This window comes from Myxocyprinus asiaticus, chromosome 40, assembly GCF_019703515.2.
Source record: "Myxocyprinus asiaticus isolate MX2 ecotype Aquarium Trade chromosome 40, UBuf_Myxa_2, whole genome shotgun sequence".
NCBI classification, from domain to species: Eukaryota; Metazoa; Chordata; class Actinopteri; order Cypriniformes; family Catostomidae; genus Myxocyprinus; species Myxocyprinus asiaticus.
Window position 1 is genome coordinate 33,993,125 of NC_059383.1, and position 14,616 is coordinate 34,007,740.

Here is a 14,616-nt window from a genome sequence, read left to right on the forward strand (position 1 = left end):
CTCGATGATAGGTTGGTGCTAGCCCAACCAAGAGACTTTGGCTGCCCAACATTGAGATGTCATTCTCAGCCATCTGAGCAATCTAGGGCTGAGTGTAAACCTAGACAAGAGTGTCCTGTTGGCAAGGCAACAGATTCTGTTTCTAGGGGTGGAGCTAGATTCGCTGGCGATGCAGGCGTTTCTGTTTCCAGCTCACGTTCTGTCATTCCGCCGGTGTCTAGTGATGTTCGGAGTGGGACACGTTCTCCCTGCAAGAACATTTCACAGGCTTTTGGGGCTCATGACCGTGACTTCCACTGTCTTTCCCCTGGGCATGTTGTATGCAAGACTTTTTCAGTGCTGGGTGAACTCCACAAAGGGACTTCAACCACTGATGTATGTGTTCTGTCCTTCAAAGTGATGCGTGGGTGCTACCAAACTCTGTTACCATGGAAACAGACCCATCTTCTGGTGTCGAGTGTTCAGTTGGGACAGGTGTGTTGCCGCAAAGTTGTAATGACAGAAGCCTCCTCCACGGGTTGGGGCGCTGTCTACAAAGGTCATCCAGCCTACAGGGTTTGGATGGGCCAGCGGCAATATTGGTACATATACTGTCTGGTGATGTTCACGGTGCTGCTGCCGGTAAAATTTTTCCTCCCGGAGATTCAGGGCAGCCATGTCCTTATCTGGTCAGACAACAGGACGGTGGTGTCCTACATCAATCACCAGGGAGGACTGCATTCTCATGCCATGCTGAGGCTGGCATGGTGCATTCTTCTGTGGGAATGGGACAATGTGCGGTCTCTACGAGCAGTTTATGTTCCTGGTCGGTTGAATTTGGGGGCGGATCTCCTGTCCAGACAGGGCTTGATGCCTGGAGAGTGGACATTACATCCTCAGATTATGGAACAAATCTGGAGAAGGTTTGGCAGAGCGGAAGTGGATCTGTTTGCTTCAAGCGAGACATCACACTGTCCCCTCTGGTTTTTCCTCTTGCCCCTGGCACAGCTGGGCATTGATGCGTTGCCGCATCAGTGGCCGACAACACGTCTTTATGCATTTCCATCAGTTTCAGGTGAGAATCACATCAATATTCATGATCATCCACGCCTCCTCGCATATGGCCTTTCTAACACTAAAAGTGTCTTACAAAAGTTAAATGACTATATTGTTTTGTATGAATGAGTGATCAGGATGGGTTTCACATCATTTTTGTAGCAAAAACTCTAGGCTACAAGATCCAATTCTCAAAAGTCTCGTGAACAAATATTTAGTACATGTTATATGGCCTTATTTCAGTTACTTAAATTTTTTTCTGAATACAGTGTTATCAGACTTTAGCCATTAATATGTTTTTAAGCAAATGAAAAAAGCACAAATGTCAAGGCATGTCAAAACTTCTCCAGGGCCCAAAACACCCTCAGACCCCAGAGGGTTAAGCACCATCAGCCAATAAATTGGCATGATTGTATAAGGGCTTCAGACCATGTGACACTCAGGGTGTGTCCCAATGAGATTCCGCAGCGCCACATTTCCAGGGAACCAGGGTTACGCTTTACATAACCGAGACATTGGCTATGTTGTGTGTCGTCCATTTTGAATTTTTACGTAAAACGCTGTATTTTACAAATGCATTGGCGTATCGTCACGAAACTTAGTACACATCATTGGTACCATGGCCTTATGTTACCTATACAGTTTGGGGCCAGCGCCACCTTGTGGTATAAATGTATAATGAAATGTATGAAAATGCAAATACAAAATGCAAAATTTGATTAATTTTGCCTATCGTCCTGAAACAGCTCTCTTTCAATTCCCTGGGACATGCAGAGTACGGTGAACCCCTCCTAGGTCGTACGTCCAATTTGCACAACATTTGTCTTTTCTCATCTAAGGACACAAGTTAACAAATCCTTTTTGATAGACTAGACAGTTCTCGAATAGCGCACCAACAAATTAGATGGTGGCAAGGTGGCAAAAAGGATCTGAGGCTGTATCTCTGGAGTGCTTTGGTGTACTGTCATGAAACTTTGTTTGTGCCATTGTCACTACACCCAGACCGCACCATATAATTTTGGTGACAGCGCGACCTATTGGTCAAATGTTATAATGAACTGTATTGTAATATATGGAATTACGCTTATGTTTTTATACCCCTTTTCTTAAAATCATAATCAGTAATGTGCAATAATACATCCTTATGTGCCATTGGTGTGCTTGGCCCCAATAACTGCTGCTTGCATCTATATTTTAATGTTGTTTTTAGTATGAGGTGATAATGTCAAGGTAAAATGAGTTTCTGATAATGTTTCTCATTAGCAAAACTACAAACCATAATAATTTGCCTGTGACAAAAGTAATACAGCTCTTTCCATTTCAGCAGGAATATTATGCTCCATATTTATCTCACTAAAAGTGTCAAACTATAAGCAAAAGACAACAATTTCACCACCCTGTTCTATTAATCCGACACCTCAGCATCTTTGCAGTAACGCAAAAATAGTGCGGCCACAATAGGTCACCACATCTCACTGTGGGTTTTTTTCAGGCATAAAATGAATTTAACCCATCACTGCAAACATGCAGCCCCATACCATAAACATCCATTAAAATGCCATAAAATTCTCACATAAGTGATTCCAGCCGTTTACGAAGAGCAAAAGCAATCCTATCGACTTAAAACAGATAACAATTACCTCCTGCTTCAAATCCCACCTTAATTTGGCAGGGAAAATATCCCTGCAATACAGGCTTTATTATGCAAAACCTGTTCAGTTTCTTCAGCCATGGGTACGTAATGAAATAACGTGGTTGGGATAGGATAGAAAGGGAACGATGTGTGGAATTAATGGGTTTTTTATGCAAATGAGGGATGGCTGAATTAGCGAGGGTGCCCAAGGAGGCGGTCAGGAGAGAAGATCGTTTTTGTTCAGAGGCAGTGTCATTGAAATATTTTATCCCGTGTCATTTGCTAACGATGGCTAGAATATTCCATTTTATTGCAAGCTTGTCTGATTAACAAATGGGATTGGTTTGGTCTCTTTATTAATGTCAAATGAAACTGGCTATTTCTCCAAATGATCAGCCTGGCAGAGGTGATGTTAAAAGTGAGTGGGATTTCACCTGTAATTGTAACTTTGACATTTGATTGTAGTGATAGGTTTTAGTAAATATGATTTAACTTATCATGATTGGAAATGCCTGATATGTCTTACCTGATGTTTCATGGCATCAGGTATCACATTGTGAATTCAGCAGTCAAAAGTTATACAGCTGAAATTGGTCTGTGCTTACCGAAATATAAACCGCTGCCCCCAGTGGCTGAAACTAGCTGTTGTTGAGCATGTGGCACCAAAATTGAGTTGTTTTTTAGTTTTAAATTATGTAACAAAGTTGACAGGAATGCATATTTTATAAACCCTAGCACATAACCCTAACTCTAAACCTAATCATCAGCGGAGAATTTTTTTTATTTTAGAGTGAAAGTTTAACCTCCAAATCACACTCACAATTGTTTATGTGAACACGATTACTTCCTGGTTCCCATAGCACAAGAACCCATGTCTGAATGGGGATGGTGCTTGTAAGTAATTCAGCTGAACGGGGTTGATTTCAGGGTACATGAACTTTGGGAAGCAACATGTCGATTTTCCATGGGATCATGTTGATGGCGACAACTTGCACAGGTAGTCACCACCTACATTTTCTTAAAAAAAATTAACAAATTTAATTCCACATAGATGTCACCATGATGTCTGTTCAATGTTTTTATTAATTTAGCTTAGTTTACACTCTTAATTATTTTGTTGTGATTGATTTGTCCCCAGTCATGAGTCTCTCACGGTCTGTTACACAGAATAAAACAGCAAACGACACTCTCTCTCTCTCTCTCTCTCTCTCTCTCTCTCTCTCTCTCTCTCTCTCTCTCTCTCTCTCTCTCTCTCTCTCTCTCTCTCTCACACACACACACACACACATGTTGGTGCGGCTATCCTTATGAGGACTCTCCATAGACATAATGATTTTTATACTGTACGAACTATAGATTCTATCCCCTAACCCTAAACCTACCCCTAATCCTAACCCTCACAAAAAAAAATTCTACATTTTCAAAAAAACATCATTTAGTATGTTTTTTAAGCGATTTGAATTATGGGGACTAGAAATGTCCTCATAAACCACATTTATAGCATAATACCCTTGTAATTACCAGTTTGTAACCTAACAAAATGTCCTCGTAAACCACCCAAACCTGCCCACACACACACACACACACACACACACACACACACACCTTCCCTTCCCTATCAATTTCTTTTGCATTATTTCTCTCCTTTTAAAATTGCTACTCCCTTTCACCTTGCCAAGCCTGAATTGATTTTTTAGTAATTCAAAGCCCGCCTTTACCCTTCCTTGTCTCTGTTGTGCCAGTTCACAATGTAGTTTGCATTTGACTAATCGGATGCCGTGTTCATATGTAATCTCATATCAATTGTGGCTATGTCCCCAGTTCTCTCTCTCTCTCTCTCTCTCTCTCTCTCTCTCTCTCTCTCTCTCTCTCTCTCTCTCTCTCATTTCTTCAGTTTCTCTTTGTTCCGAGCAATGTAGCCAGGCTTTATGTAGACTTTATGTATTTTGGCACATTTGTCACTTTAGAATATGTTTATTTTATAGCTGAAGTATATTATTTCCCACCTGGTCTCATAGAAACACGTTACAATACCTACATTTAGACTCAATCATTATTACATGGATCATTGTACACTTCCTGGTAAAATAAACACAAGAGGTGCCAAAACATCAACTTTTATTTTCTTTCACACTTACTTTTTGCTCTGTTCCTCACACAGTGCTATCTTATGACATCAAAATACTTTGACTAAATCGCACGACTAGAAAGGTGCTACATTTTAACATTTGCATTACATAACTAACTACATTTACAAGCTTGTTCTAGTCCAATTAAATTGTGCAGCAGCTCAACTCATAGAGCGTTGGACTTGTGATGCATGGGACCAGGGTGTGAGTCCTGAAGAGCACGTGAGTTGTCACGTGAGCCAGAAGTGTCAGAAGTACCACAAAATGAAGTGGTTGCTTCAGCAATTGCATTTTTCACCTGTCATTTGCTTTTTGTGATGCTATTGGTTATTTTTAAGTTTAAGGTTTAGTGTAGGGAGGTAGGTTTTGTTGATTAAAAGCTTGATGGACACACACCTGAAAACCTCATCGTTTTGGAGAAAATGTAACTCGCTTTTGGTGCAACTCTGAGGACATTTTACATCAGAACTGCTGTATAATGTCACCTTAATCAAGTTTCTTTCTTTTTTATTTTTTCTTCATGAGATCAGGCTGGTAATTCAGACTGATCTCACAGTGAAATTGGAATCAGTAGGTTGACTTTTTTTAGCTAAAATTGGTGCTTACCAATATTATGCTTTGCAAAATTTTAAATTTTGATATTCAGCCTATGTTATGTTAATCATTTTGCATATACTTTTGTACAACAAATGTTGGTACTCTGTTGGGTCAGTATCCAATGTAAAATCTGTGCAGCAAAACAAGCAGAGAATTGCTGTTCTGATGTGTTGTGTGGACTGCGGAACAGCCCTTTTCATTGCTGTTTTATTGATGCAGAACTTGATTGTGTATCATGGCTTTGAGTGGGTGGAAATGGGTAATGTGTCTACTCCACTCTTGTGTTGACTGTTGTCTTTGGAGTTGAGTATAATCTTTGTGAATCCTCCAGGGCAGCGACTCATCATTCCATGAGACGCAGTCCTCCCGCAATGTTCTCTCTATTCGCACTGCATTATTAGCAATATAAATCTACAAGGAGGTGAAAAGCTTGACATTTGTGGCTCTGCATGTCTACAAAGCAATTCAGATACATTAAAATATCACACTCATAGATTATTAAGGACAAAGTTAGGAACAGGAAATGAAGGCTACTGTTTTAGAGTAGAATATCTGGCCTATCTATCAGCTTTACTATTTCATGTATATTGATTTTCCCATGTCTTTGAGTTACTGTTTTCCATAACCCTGTCCTGACCAAAATATGGGTTCTTATATGTAACAACTGAAACTTTTTCCTTGTCTTTCTCTTTCAGATCTTCCATATGACGTATGATCTGGCGAGTGCAGTGGTAAGAATTTTTAATCTGATTGGCATGATGTTGTTGCTGTGTCACTGGGACGGCTGTCTTCAGTTCCTTGTGCCCCTTCTGCAAGACTTCCCTCCTGATTGCTGGGTGTCGCTAAATGGTATGGTTGTAAGTATCCAAAACCTTTCTTCACTCTTTTTCAGAAGTAATTCCACTTTAAGTTTCATTTAAGACAGAATGTATTTGTCTTCTCTGAAAAAAAGTTTTTCTTAACCGGTATTGGTGTCTTTTTTCCAGTTAAAATATCTAGACATCCATTCAAGAAGTTTAATTTACTTGAGAAACAAAATTGTGTACTGCCACATTTTTTCCCCCTTGTTTTAAGCATTACCCTCATTAAGAAAAATACACTTTATTTTTCTGCATATTCTCTAAGTCTTAATTTTGTATGAAGTTTTGCTTCTCAAGTAAATGTATCTTGTGTTTAGGAGGTTTTAGATCCTTAAATGTGCTGTATGTAATATTTTTTACTGTACTAAATCATAAAATGACCATAATATGTCATAAGAGAATTAGGAAACATGCCAAGTTGAAATACTGGCTTCTCCGATAACAATGTTACAGCCAGTATATTCTACTTTAAAGTTTTCATTCCGGGCTGGAATTTCTGTTTATGTTTTGGCCTGTGTGATTCCGCCCACTGCCCACTCACCAATAGTATTTCGACACCGCTGGGTTACCCGCATGAGCTTTGAGTCTGCGGTGGGGGCAGACAACTATCTGATATTTTGAATTTGGACTGCAGTACCCATTTAAAACACTTATTGTAAATACTGGTAAAAAAAAATAAAAAAAAATAAAAAGAAAAAATATATATATATATATATATATATATATATATATATATATATATATATATATATATATATATATATATATATTATTATTATTTTTTTTTTTTTTTTTTTTGCAGAGTTGAATTTACTTCCATGTGTCACAATACTGAAAATGGATGGTGCTATTGACAAATTAAATGAATTTAGATCAAGCTGAATATTGGATCAGGTCAAAATGATCATTTGAACACTGGATAAGAAAATGATTCCGTGGAAATGTTCTCTAAATGTTTAAATATTTTTCATTAAGTAACTTCAAAATGACAATAAACATCTGCTGGGTTCATGTCGTGTTGGAATTACTGTAATTAGGAGATGACAACTCTGTTGTTGTGAGCTCTTCACATCCTCAGACTTAGAAATTATTTGTTTCTATGGCAACTTTGGTCCTGTGGGAACCAGATAGTAATCCAAGTGTGGCTTTGTTGGTAATCTTAGCTAAATTAATTACCACATCAGTTCATTTGCATAAAGTTGACGAACAGAGGAAGAACAGCCTGTAACACTATGACGTATCCAACAAATATACTGTATGTGTAAAGGTAGCGACTTAACTACCTTTTGGAGTCGCTGCCATTTTGGTTGTTTTTAACATGACATCACAACAGTATAGTGGGAAAAGCTTTCATAAAACTCCAATTTGCATGTTCAACAATGAGGTGATCACCGAAAACCCTAATAAGTTGACTTTACTCAATTGATTGAGTATACTCATTCCCTCAGTTTAAGTATTGACATCTCTAAAACTTGTGTATTTAAGTTTACTGAACTTGGTGTTTATATATAATTAACTATTTAAGGTATGGCAATTAGATGCAAGTAGACTTAACTCAGATTTATTATTTAAGTATTGTTGTTGCTACATAATAATTTTAGTTGAATTCACTCACATTTAGATCATACAATAATACAAAAAGAGGATTATAAATTATTTTTAGATCAATCATTGAATAAACTTAATTATCCACTGAAATGCATATATACCAGTACTTCAGTCACATGGTGAACTGAAATAGAGTTAACACGGTCCAACTTGACCAAAGGGGACACAGCTCAAATTCAAGGAACATAGATCTTTGAGTTATGTGACAAGAGTTAGTTTTCCAGTAATGACAGCATTAGGGTTTACAGTAAACACTTTTTACTAGTTCGAAACTCACAATTAAGATAATTTCGACATGACATGAACACATGTAAATTACGTCTGTGTGATGAGGAGGAGGGTGTGGACGGGCTGTGAATCAGTTGATCAGCGGGAGAGCAAGATAAAGGGGAGCCGGAGCCACCAGTTCAAGAGAGAGAGAGATACGCACATGGCCGCTTTGCATGCGTGTCTGTGTTAGTTTATGTTTTATTTTGTTTTAAGTTTATTTTTATCATTAAATCTTTATGTTGACTGTTCAGCCGGTTCCCGCCTCCCCTGTGCCCATACTTATACTGTTACAGTCTGTTTTTAGTGCAAGAAACCTCACACTACTTACTTTACACTATAACGTTCTGGTGGGAAAGTCAGAGTTTCCAACTTTGACAAAGTTTTAAAAAAAGTAATTCCGACATAACCTGAACACAGAAATTATCCAACCAGTTTAATTAGAATGATTGAAAATTAAAGGTGCACTCAGTCATTTTATGCTAATTGCTAAACTTTGAAATAGAACAAAATTGTGATTATAGAATATTATCTTTGAAAAATATGTTTAAAATGGTGTATACTTACACTACATGAGATGAAGACTAGTATTATCAGTCTTGGAGGAAAATCTGCTTTATTCTACTTATGGTGCTTGTTGGACATTTATGAGCGCTGCCATGTTGCGATCATTTGACCAGGCAAATATTACTCACTTTATCTCAATAAACCCCTGTAATTGGACGCTTTCATTAAATTAATTATGGTTGACGGAGAATAGCGCATTTTTACAATTATATCTGTAAATGAGAACTTCTGTTTTTGGGTGATGCTGCTGTCGACCCGCCCCGAGCGGGATTCGAACTGGCGATCGGCATGGGAGTTGGACGCACTAGCAAGGAGGTAAGGAGGAAGTCATGGCCTCTAGCTCTGGTCACTAGTGCATCTCTGAAGGCGAGTGAGGTTTACACACTGCACAGCTATCACTGCACAGCACACTGCACAGCTATCTACCGTAACACTGCATCTACCCCACAAACGCAAATTTTACTGATTGCACAATTAAGAAAATATTCTTCAAAAATAAAATAAAAAGAAAGAACAACAAAATTTAACAACCCTGAGCTTGGATGCAGATTAATATTTGGAGTTATATTTGAATGAATATCTAAGTCTCATAACTGTTAAAGGAATATTCCGGGTTCAATACAAGTTAAGCTCAATCGACAGAATATGGCATAATCTTGATTACCACTACAAATAATTTCGACTTGTCCCTCCTGTAAAGTTGTTTAAATCGTTGTCATTATGGTCAATTAGGGTTTACAGTGTTATCTCACCATGGCAACAAAGTTGTAAAACTGGATAAACTTTACAAAGAAAGAGGTTAACAAGCGATTTTATCAAACATGCATATTGTTTACATCTTGTGGCTATACTTTTGAAACAGTGAGTATTTTAATGTTTACAAATTGGCCCACTCACTTCCAATGTAAGTATGCCACAAATGCTGACGATAGAGCTTAGCTTGTATTGAACCTGGAATATTCCTTTGAAATCGGAGAAATACTGTGCAGAACATTTCACACTTGACCTTTATCAAACGAGAGCTGTTTGGCTAACAGGACAGATGGCTCACTGTAGTTTTTCACTGTACATCATGTTGCTGCAAAATGGATGGTAAAATGCCAAGATTATTTTTTCCTCTCCCCGCTTTAACTCATCGTATTCAAGGTCAAACTGCAGTCCTGGTAAAAGTGTTAGGATTTATAAGTTTAAAACACTGTTTTAGAAACCCAGATTTCTAAAAAAGATTATGCGTTTATTTTGAAAGTGTGTGCAGGAATCAGCAAACTGCCCATAATGGGCATGTGCAAATCTCATTGCATATTTGCCTGAGCCTGTTAGCTTGGCATCACATTAGATAACAGTCTTGGGTAGGGGGTGATACAACTGTTTGCAGTTACGCAACCATATCTCCTAAAGTGCCACAGGGCCCAATCTAACTTTGAGGTGCTCTGTGAGATATTGCGGCCCCAAAGCTCTGCAGGGCCTTACCGGAAACCATTGATATTCATGTCTTTTTGAAATGATGTGAAACCTCTGGCTATATTGAATGCAGCATTTCCGACAAATTAATGATGCTCTGTGATGAGTGCAGAGAAAATAAAAATCTCAGTGGTGTCTGTTTTATCCCATAACATTTTAAACAAACTACCTGCCTTTCTCTACTGACAGGAAATCGATTAAAAGTATGTAGAAGAAAACAATGCATCCTGTACTGTAAAACATTTAATTAAACAGTTTACTCAAAAATAACAGTACTTTCATAATTTCTTACCCTCATGTTGTGTTAAACCCACATTAAATTCTCTCGTCTGTGGGGCACAAAAGGTTATTTTTGAAAATGAATGAGAATGAAAATGAAAATTATTTGTGACTAGTGCTGACAAGCTTAGACATTTAAAAAAAAAGGGTTTGTTTTTTTCTTAAGTATTTAAAGTTATAGTATTTTATAGTAAGTTGTTATTCACTAATAATCTTCCACTCAACCAATGCCCTGAAAAAGATTTCAAAAGTAGCAAAGATAGCACTTATGTTTTCACATGTGCCAAACATCAGTGAGTCTTTATTTGATTTTAAAGTGACATTGGAGGGGAAGGTTTTCAGGGAATAACATTTTTTTTTCTTTTTGTTCTTCATACAAAGCTATTGCATGGCTTCCAAAGACTAAAATATAGTGTGAGTGTGTGTGTGTAATATATATATATATATATATATATATATATATATATATATATATATATATATATACACACTGTATATATTATATACTGTATATATCAAAACTACTACTCCAGTAGTTTACTTTTGTTTCCAAACCATCAAGATGCACTGTTTTTTATTTTTATTCACATCTCTTTATCTCCCTCCCTCTGTCTCTCTCTTTCTCGTCTTTGCTCTCTGAGATGAAGAAGAGGTCAAACACCTGTAGCGTTTTACTGCAGTTGGATGCGATAGGAGGTTGAAATTGCCCCCTGTGGCCCTGATTTAAATTACTGGCCCTGGGTTTCTGCTTTTTTTCAAAATAGAAGATGAGAACCTATTGCAAGGCACACACACATACAAGCTTTGTTTCAAATCCCAGTGAGCTGCCTACAGTGTGTAGATTTCATTTTAAAGCATTGGTTATTGCAATTTCACTTAATACTGAAAAGTATCAATAAAATAATTCAGTCTAATTAGAAATATACTGTTTTACCCAATTGTCCTACGCCTAGCAACATGCTAATGCAAAACGTCATGGTTACATGGGACAAGTCGACTACCCAAAAGATAGAGACAGGCTTAACCCAGTCATGTCCTCTTTTCCCCTTCTTTTTTTCCCACTCCCTAAAAAAGAAGGGGGATTATCCGACTGGGCTGCCAGGTCTAGTCGGGGGGTGTCCCTCCCAAGGGGAAGACACAGCGGAGACCACACCTTGCCTAAAGAGAGGGGGGGATATTTAAGTGGAAAAATATGTCACATAGTTTTTCCAACCATGTGGAGAGTCTTCAAGGTAGATTCTGCCCAATGGGGGAGGAGTTACTACAAACATGGAGACTGGGGCAGAGGGGCTCTGCCCAAGGAAGACGCAGTTTGCCAGCAGGGAAACAAATTAGCGGAAGATATATATCGCATAGGGTTAGCCTTACAGGGAACCACCACATGCGGAGCACCTACCCCAGAACAGGGCTCTTAGTTAGCGCGTGTACTGGGCCGGCAGCGAATCTCTACGGAAACTCAACTGCCACAGGGCTTGGAGGAAGTCAACCAGGGAAAAACTTGTGAACACTACTGGGAATTAATGGCGCATGTCTTCAGCTCAAAAGGAGGTGGAAGGCGCTATGTGCAAGCGATACACCCGGCAGGCTATCCCGGGCTTATCCGCTTGTGTTGCGTGCCACTACCTGGGATTAAACCGGTTCCACCCGGAGGTTGTAGAACCTTGCAAAGGTGTTGGGTGTTGCCCAGCCCACTGCTCTGCAAATGTCTGTTAGAGAGGCACCTCTGGCCAGGGCCCAGGAAGCCGCTACACCCCTGGTAGAATGGGCTCGTAGCCCTACCGGGGGCGGCATGTCATGGGCGAGATATGCCATAGTTATGGCATCAATGAGCCAGTGGGCGATCCTCTGCTTGGAGACAGCGCTTCCTTTCTGCTGTGCACCAAAGCAGACAAAGAGCTGCTCAGAGATTCTAAACGTCTGCGTGCGATCCAAATAGATGTGTAAAGTGCGCACCGGACACAGCAACGACAGAGCTGGGTCTGCCTCCTCCTTGGGCAGTGCTTGCAGGTTCACCACCTGGTCCCTAAAAGGGGTGGTGGGAACCTTGGGCACATAGCCCGGTCGGGGTCTCAGGATCATGTGAGAGTAACCCAGACCGAACTCCAGGCAAGTTTCGCTGACAGAGAACGCTTGTAGGTCACCTACCGTCTTTGGAAGTAAGCGCAGTCAGGAGGGCAGTCTTCAAGGAGAGTGCCTTAAGCTCGGCTGACTGCAAAGGCTCAAAAGGGGCTCTCTGTAGACCCTGAAGAACTACAGAGAGGTCCCATGAGGGAACAAGGCGCAGTCTGGAGGGATACAGCCTCCTGGCGCCTCTTAGGAACCTGATGATCAGGTCATGCTTCCCTAAGGACTTACCGTTGACTGCGTCGTGGTGTGCTGCTATGGCGGCAACGTACACCTTCAAGGTGGAAGGGGACAGCCTCCCTTCCAACCTCTCCTGCAGGAAGGAAAGCTGGGGGTCTTCGCATCGGGAAGAACACCACTTAGCGAACAGACGCCACTTAAAGGCATACAGTCGCCTCGTAGAGGGGGCCCTAGCCTGAGTGATCGTGTCTACCACCACAGGTGGTAGACCGCTTAGGTCTTCCGCGTCCCGTCCAGGGACCAGACATGGAGATTCCAGAGGTCTGGTCGCGGGTGCCAGAGGGTGCCCCGTCCCTGAGAAAGAAGGTCCTTCCTCAGGGTAATTCTCCAGGGGGAGCTATCACGAGGAGCGTGAGGTCCGAGAACCACGTCTGGGTGGGCCAGTAGGGTGCTACCAGGATGACCTGCTCCTCGTCCTCCCTGACCTTGCACAGGGTCTGTGCAAGCAGGCTCACTGGGGGAAACGCATATTTGCGCAGGCCAGGGGGCCAGCTGTGTGCCAGCGCGTCTATGCCGAGGGGGGCCTCAGTCAGGGCGTACCAGAGCGGGCAGTGGGGAGGATTCTTGGGAGGCGAACAGGTGCACCTGTGCCTGTCGAATCGACTCCAAATCAGCTGGACCACCTGAGGGTGGAGTCTCCACTCTCCCCTGTGGGTTACCTGCCATGACAGCGCATCCGCTGCAGTGTTGAGGTCGCCCGGGATGTGAGTGGCTCACAGCGACTTGAGGTGCTGCTGACTCCAGAGGAGGAGATGGCAGGCAAGTTGTGACATGCAACGAGAGCGCAGACTGCCTTGGCAGTTGACATATGCTACCGTTGTCGTGTTGTCTGTCTGAACTAACATGGGCTTGCCCTGGATCAACGGCCAAAACCTCCGCAGGGCGAGCAGAATTGCCAACAACTTGAGGCAGTTGATGTGCCAATGCAGTCGCGGACCCGTCCAGAGGCTGGCGGCTGCGTGCCCATTGCAAACAGTGCCCCAGCCCGTTTTGGAGGTGTCTGTCGTGACCACGATACGCCTGGAGACCAGTTATAGAGGAACACCTGCCCATAGAAATGAGAGGTCGGTCCAAGGGCTGTAAAGACGGTGACTGACCAGCGTGATGACCACGCGATGTGTCCCGTGGTGCCATGCCCATCTCGGGACTCAAGTCTGGAGCCAGTGCTGAAGCAGCCTCATATGCATCAACCCGAGCGGGGTGGCCACCGCCGAGGATGCCATATGCCCCAGAAGCCTCTGAAAAAGTTTCAGTGGATCCGCTGTTTTCTGTTTGAATGCCTGTTTTCTGTTTGAATGCCTTCAAACAGGCCAACACCGACTGGGCACGCTCGTTCATAAGGCGCACCGTCAAGGAGACTGAGTCCAACTCCAAACCGAGAAAAGAGATGCTCTGAACCGGGAGGAGCTTGCTCTTTTCCCAGTTGACCTGAAGCCCTAGTCGGCTGAGGTGTGAGAGCACCAGGTCCCTGTGTGTGCACAACATGTCTTGAGAATGAGCTAGGATTAGCCAGTCATCGAGATAGTTGAGAATGCGAATGCCCACCTCCCTTAACGGGGCAAGGGCAGCCTTTGTACTGATACGCCTGACTCTCGAACGCAAACCGCAGGAAGGGTCTGTGTCGAGGAAGGATCGAGATGTGGAAGTACGCATCCTTCAGGTCTACCACCGTGAAACAATCTTGATGCCGGACACTCGCCAGAATGCGTTTTTGCATCAGCATCTTGAACGGGAGTCTGTGTAAAGCCTAGTTCAGTACTCACAGGTCCAAGATTGGCCACAACCCACCGCCTTTTTTCGGTACGATGAAGTAGGG

At 41.7% G+C, this 14,616-nt stretch overlaps 1 protein-coding gene across 2 annotated transcripts in view; it reads left to right on the top strand.

Moving 5' to 3' along the window:
* The window catches only part of LOC127430769 (potassium/sodium hyperpolarization-activated cyclic nucleotide-gated channel 1-like), a 150,688-nt gene that overhangs the window by 70,584 nt on the left and 65,488 nt on the right, over positions 1-14,616 (top strand). For both annotated transcript variants that reach the window (XM_051680815.1, XM_051680816.1), the window contains exon 3: positions 6,090-6,251. In XM_051680815.1, the coding sequence (XP_051536775.1) occupies positions 6,090-6,251 (162 nt within the window). The remainder of the gene's footprint in view (positions 1-6,089; positions 6,252-14,616) is intronic.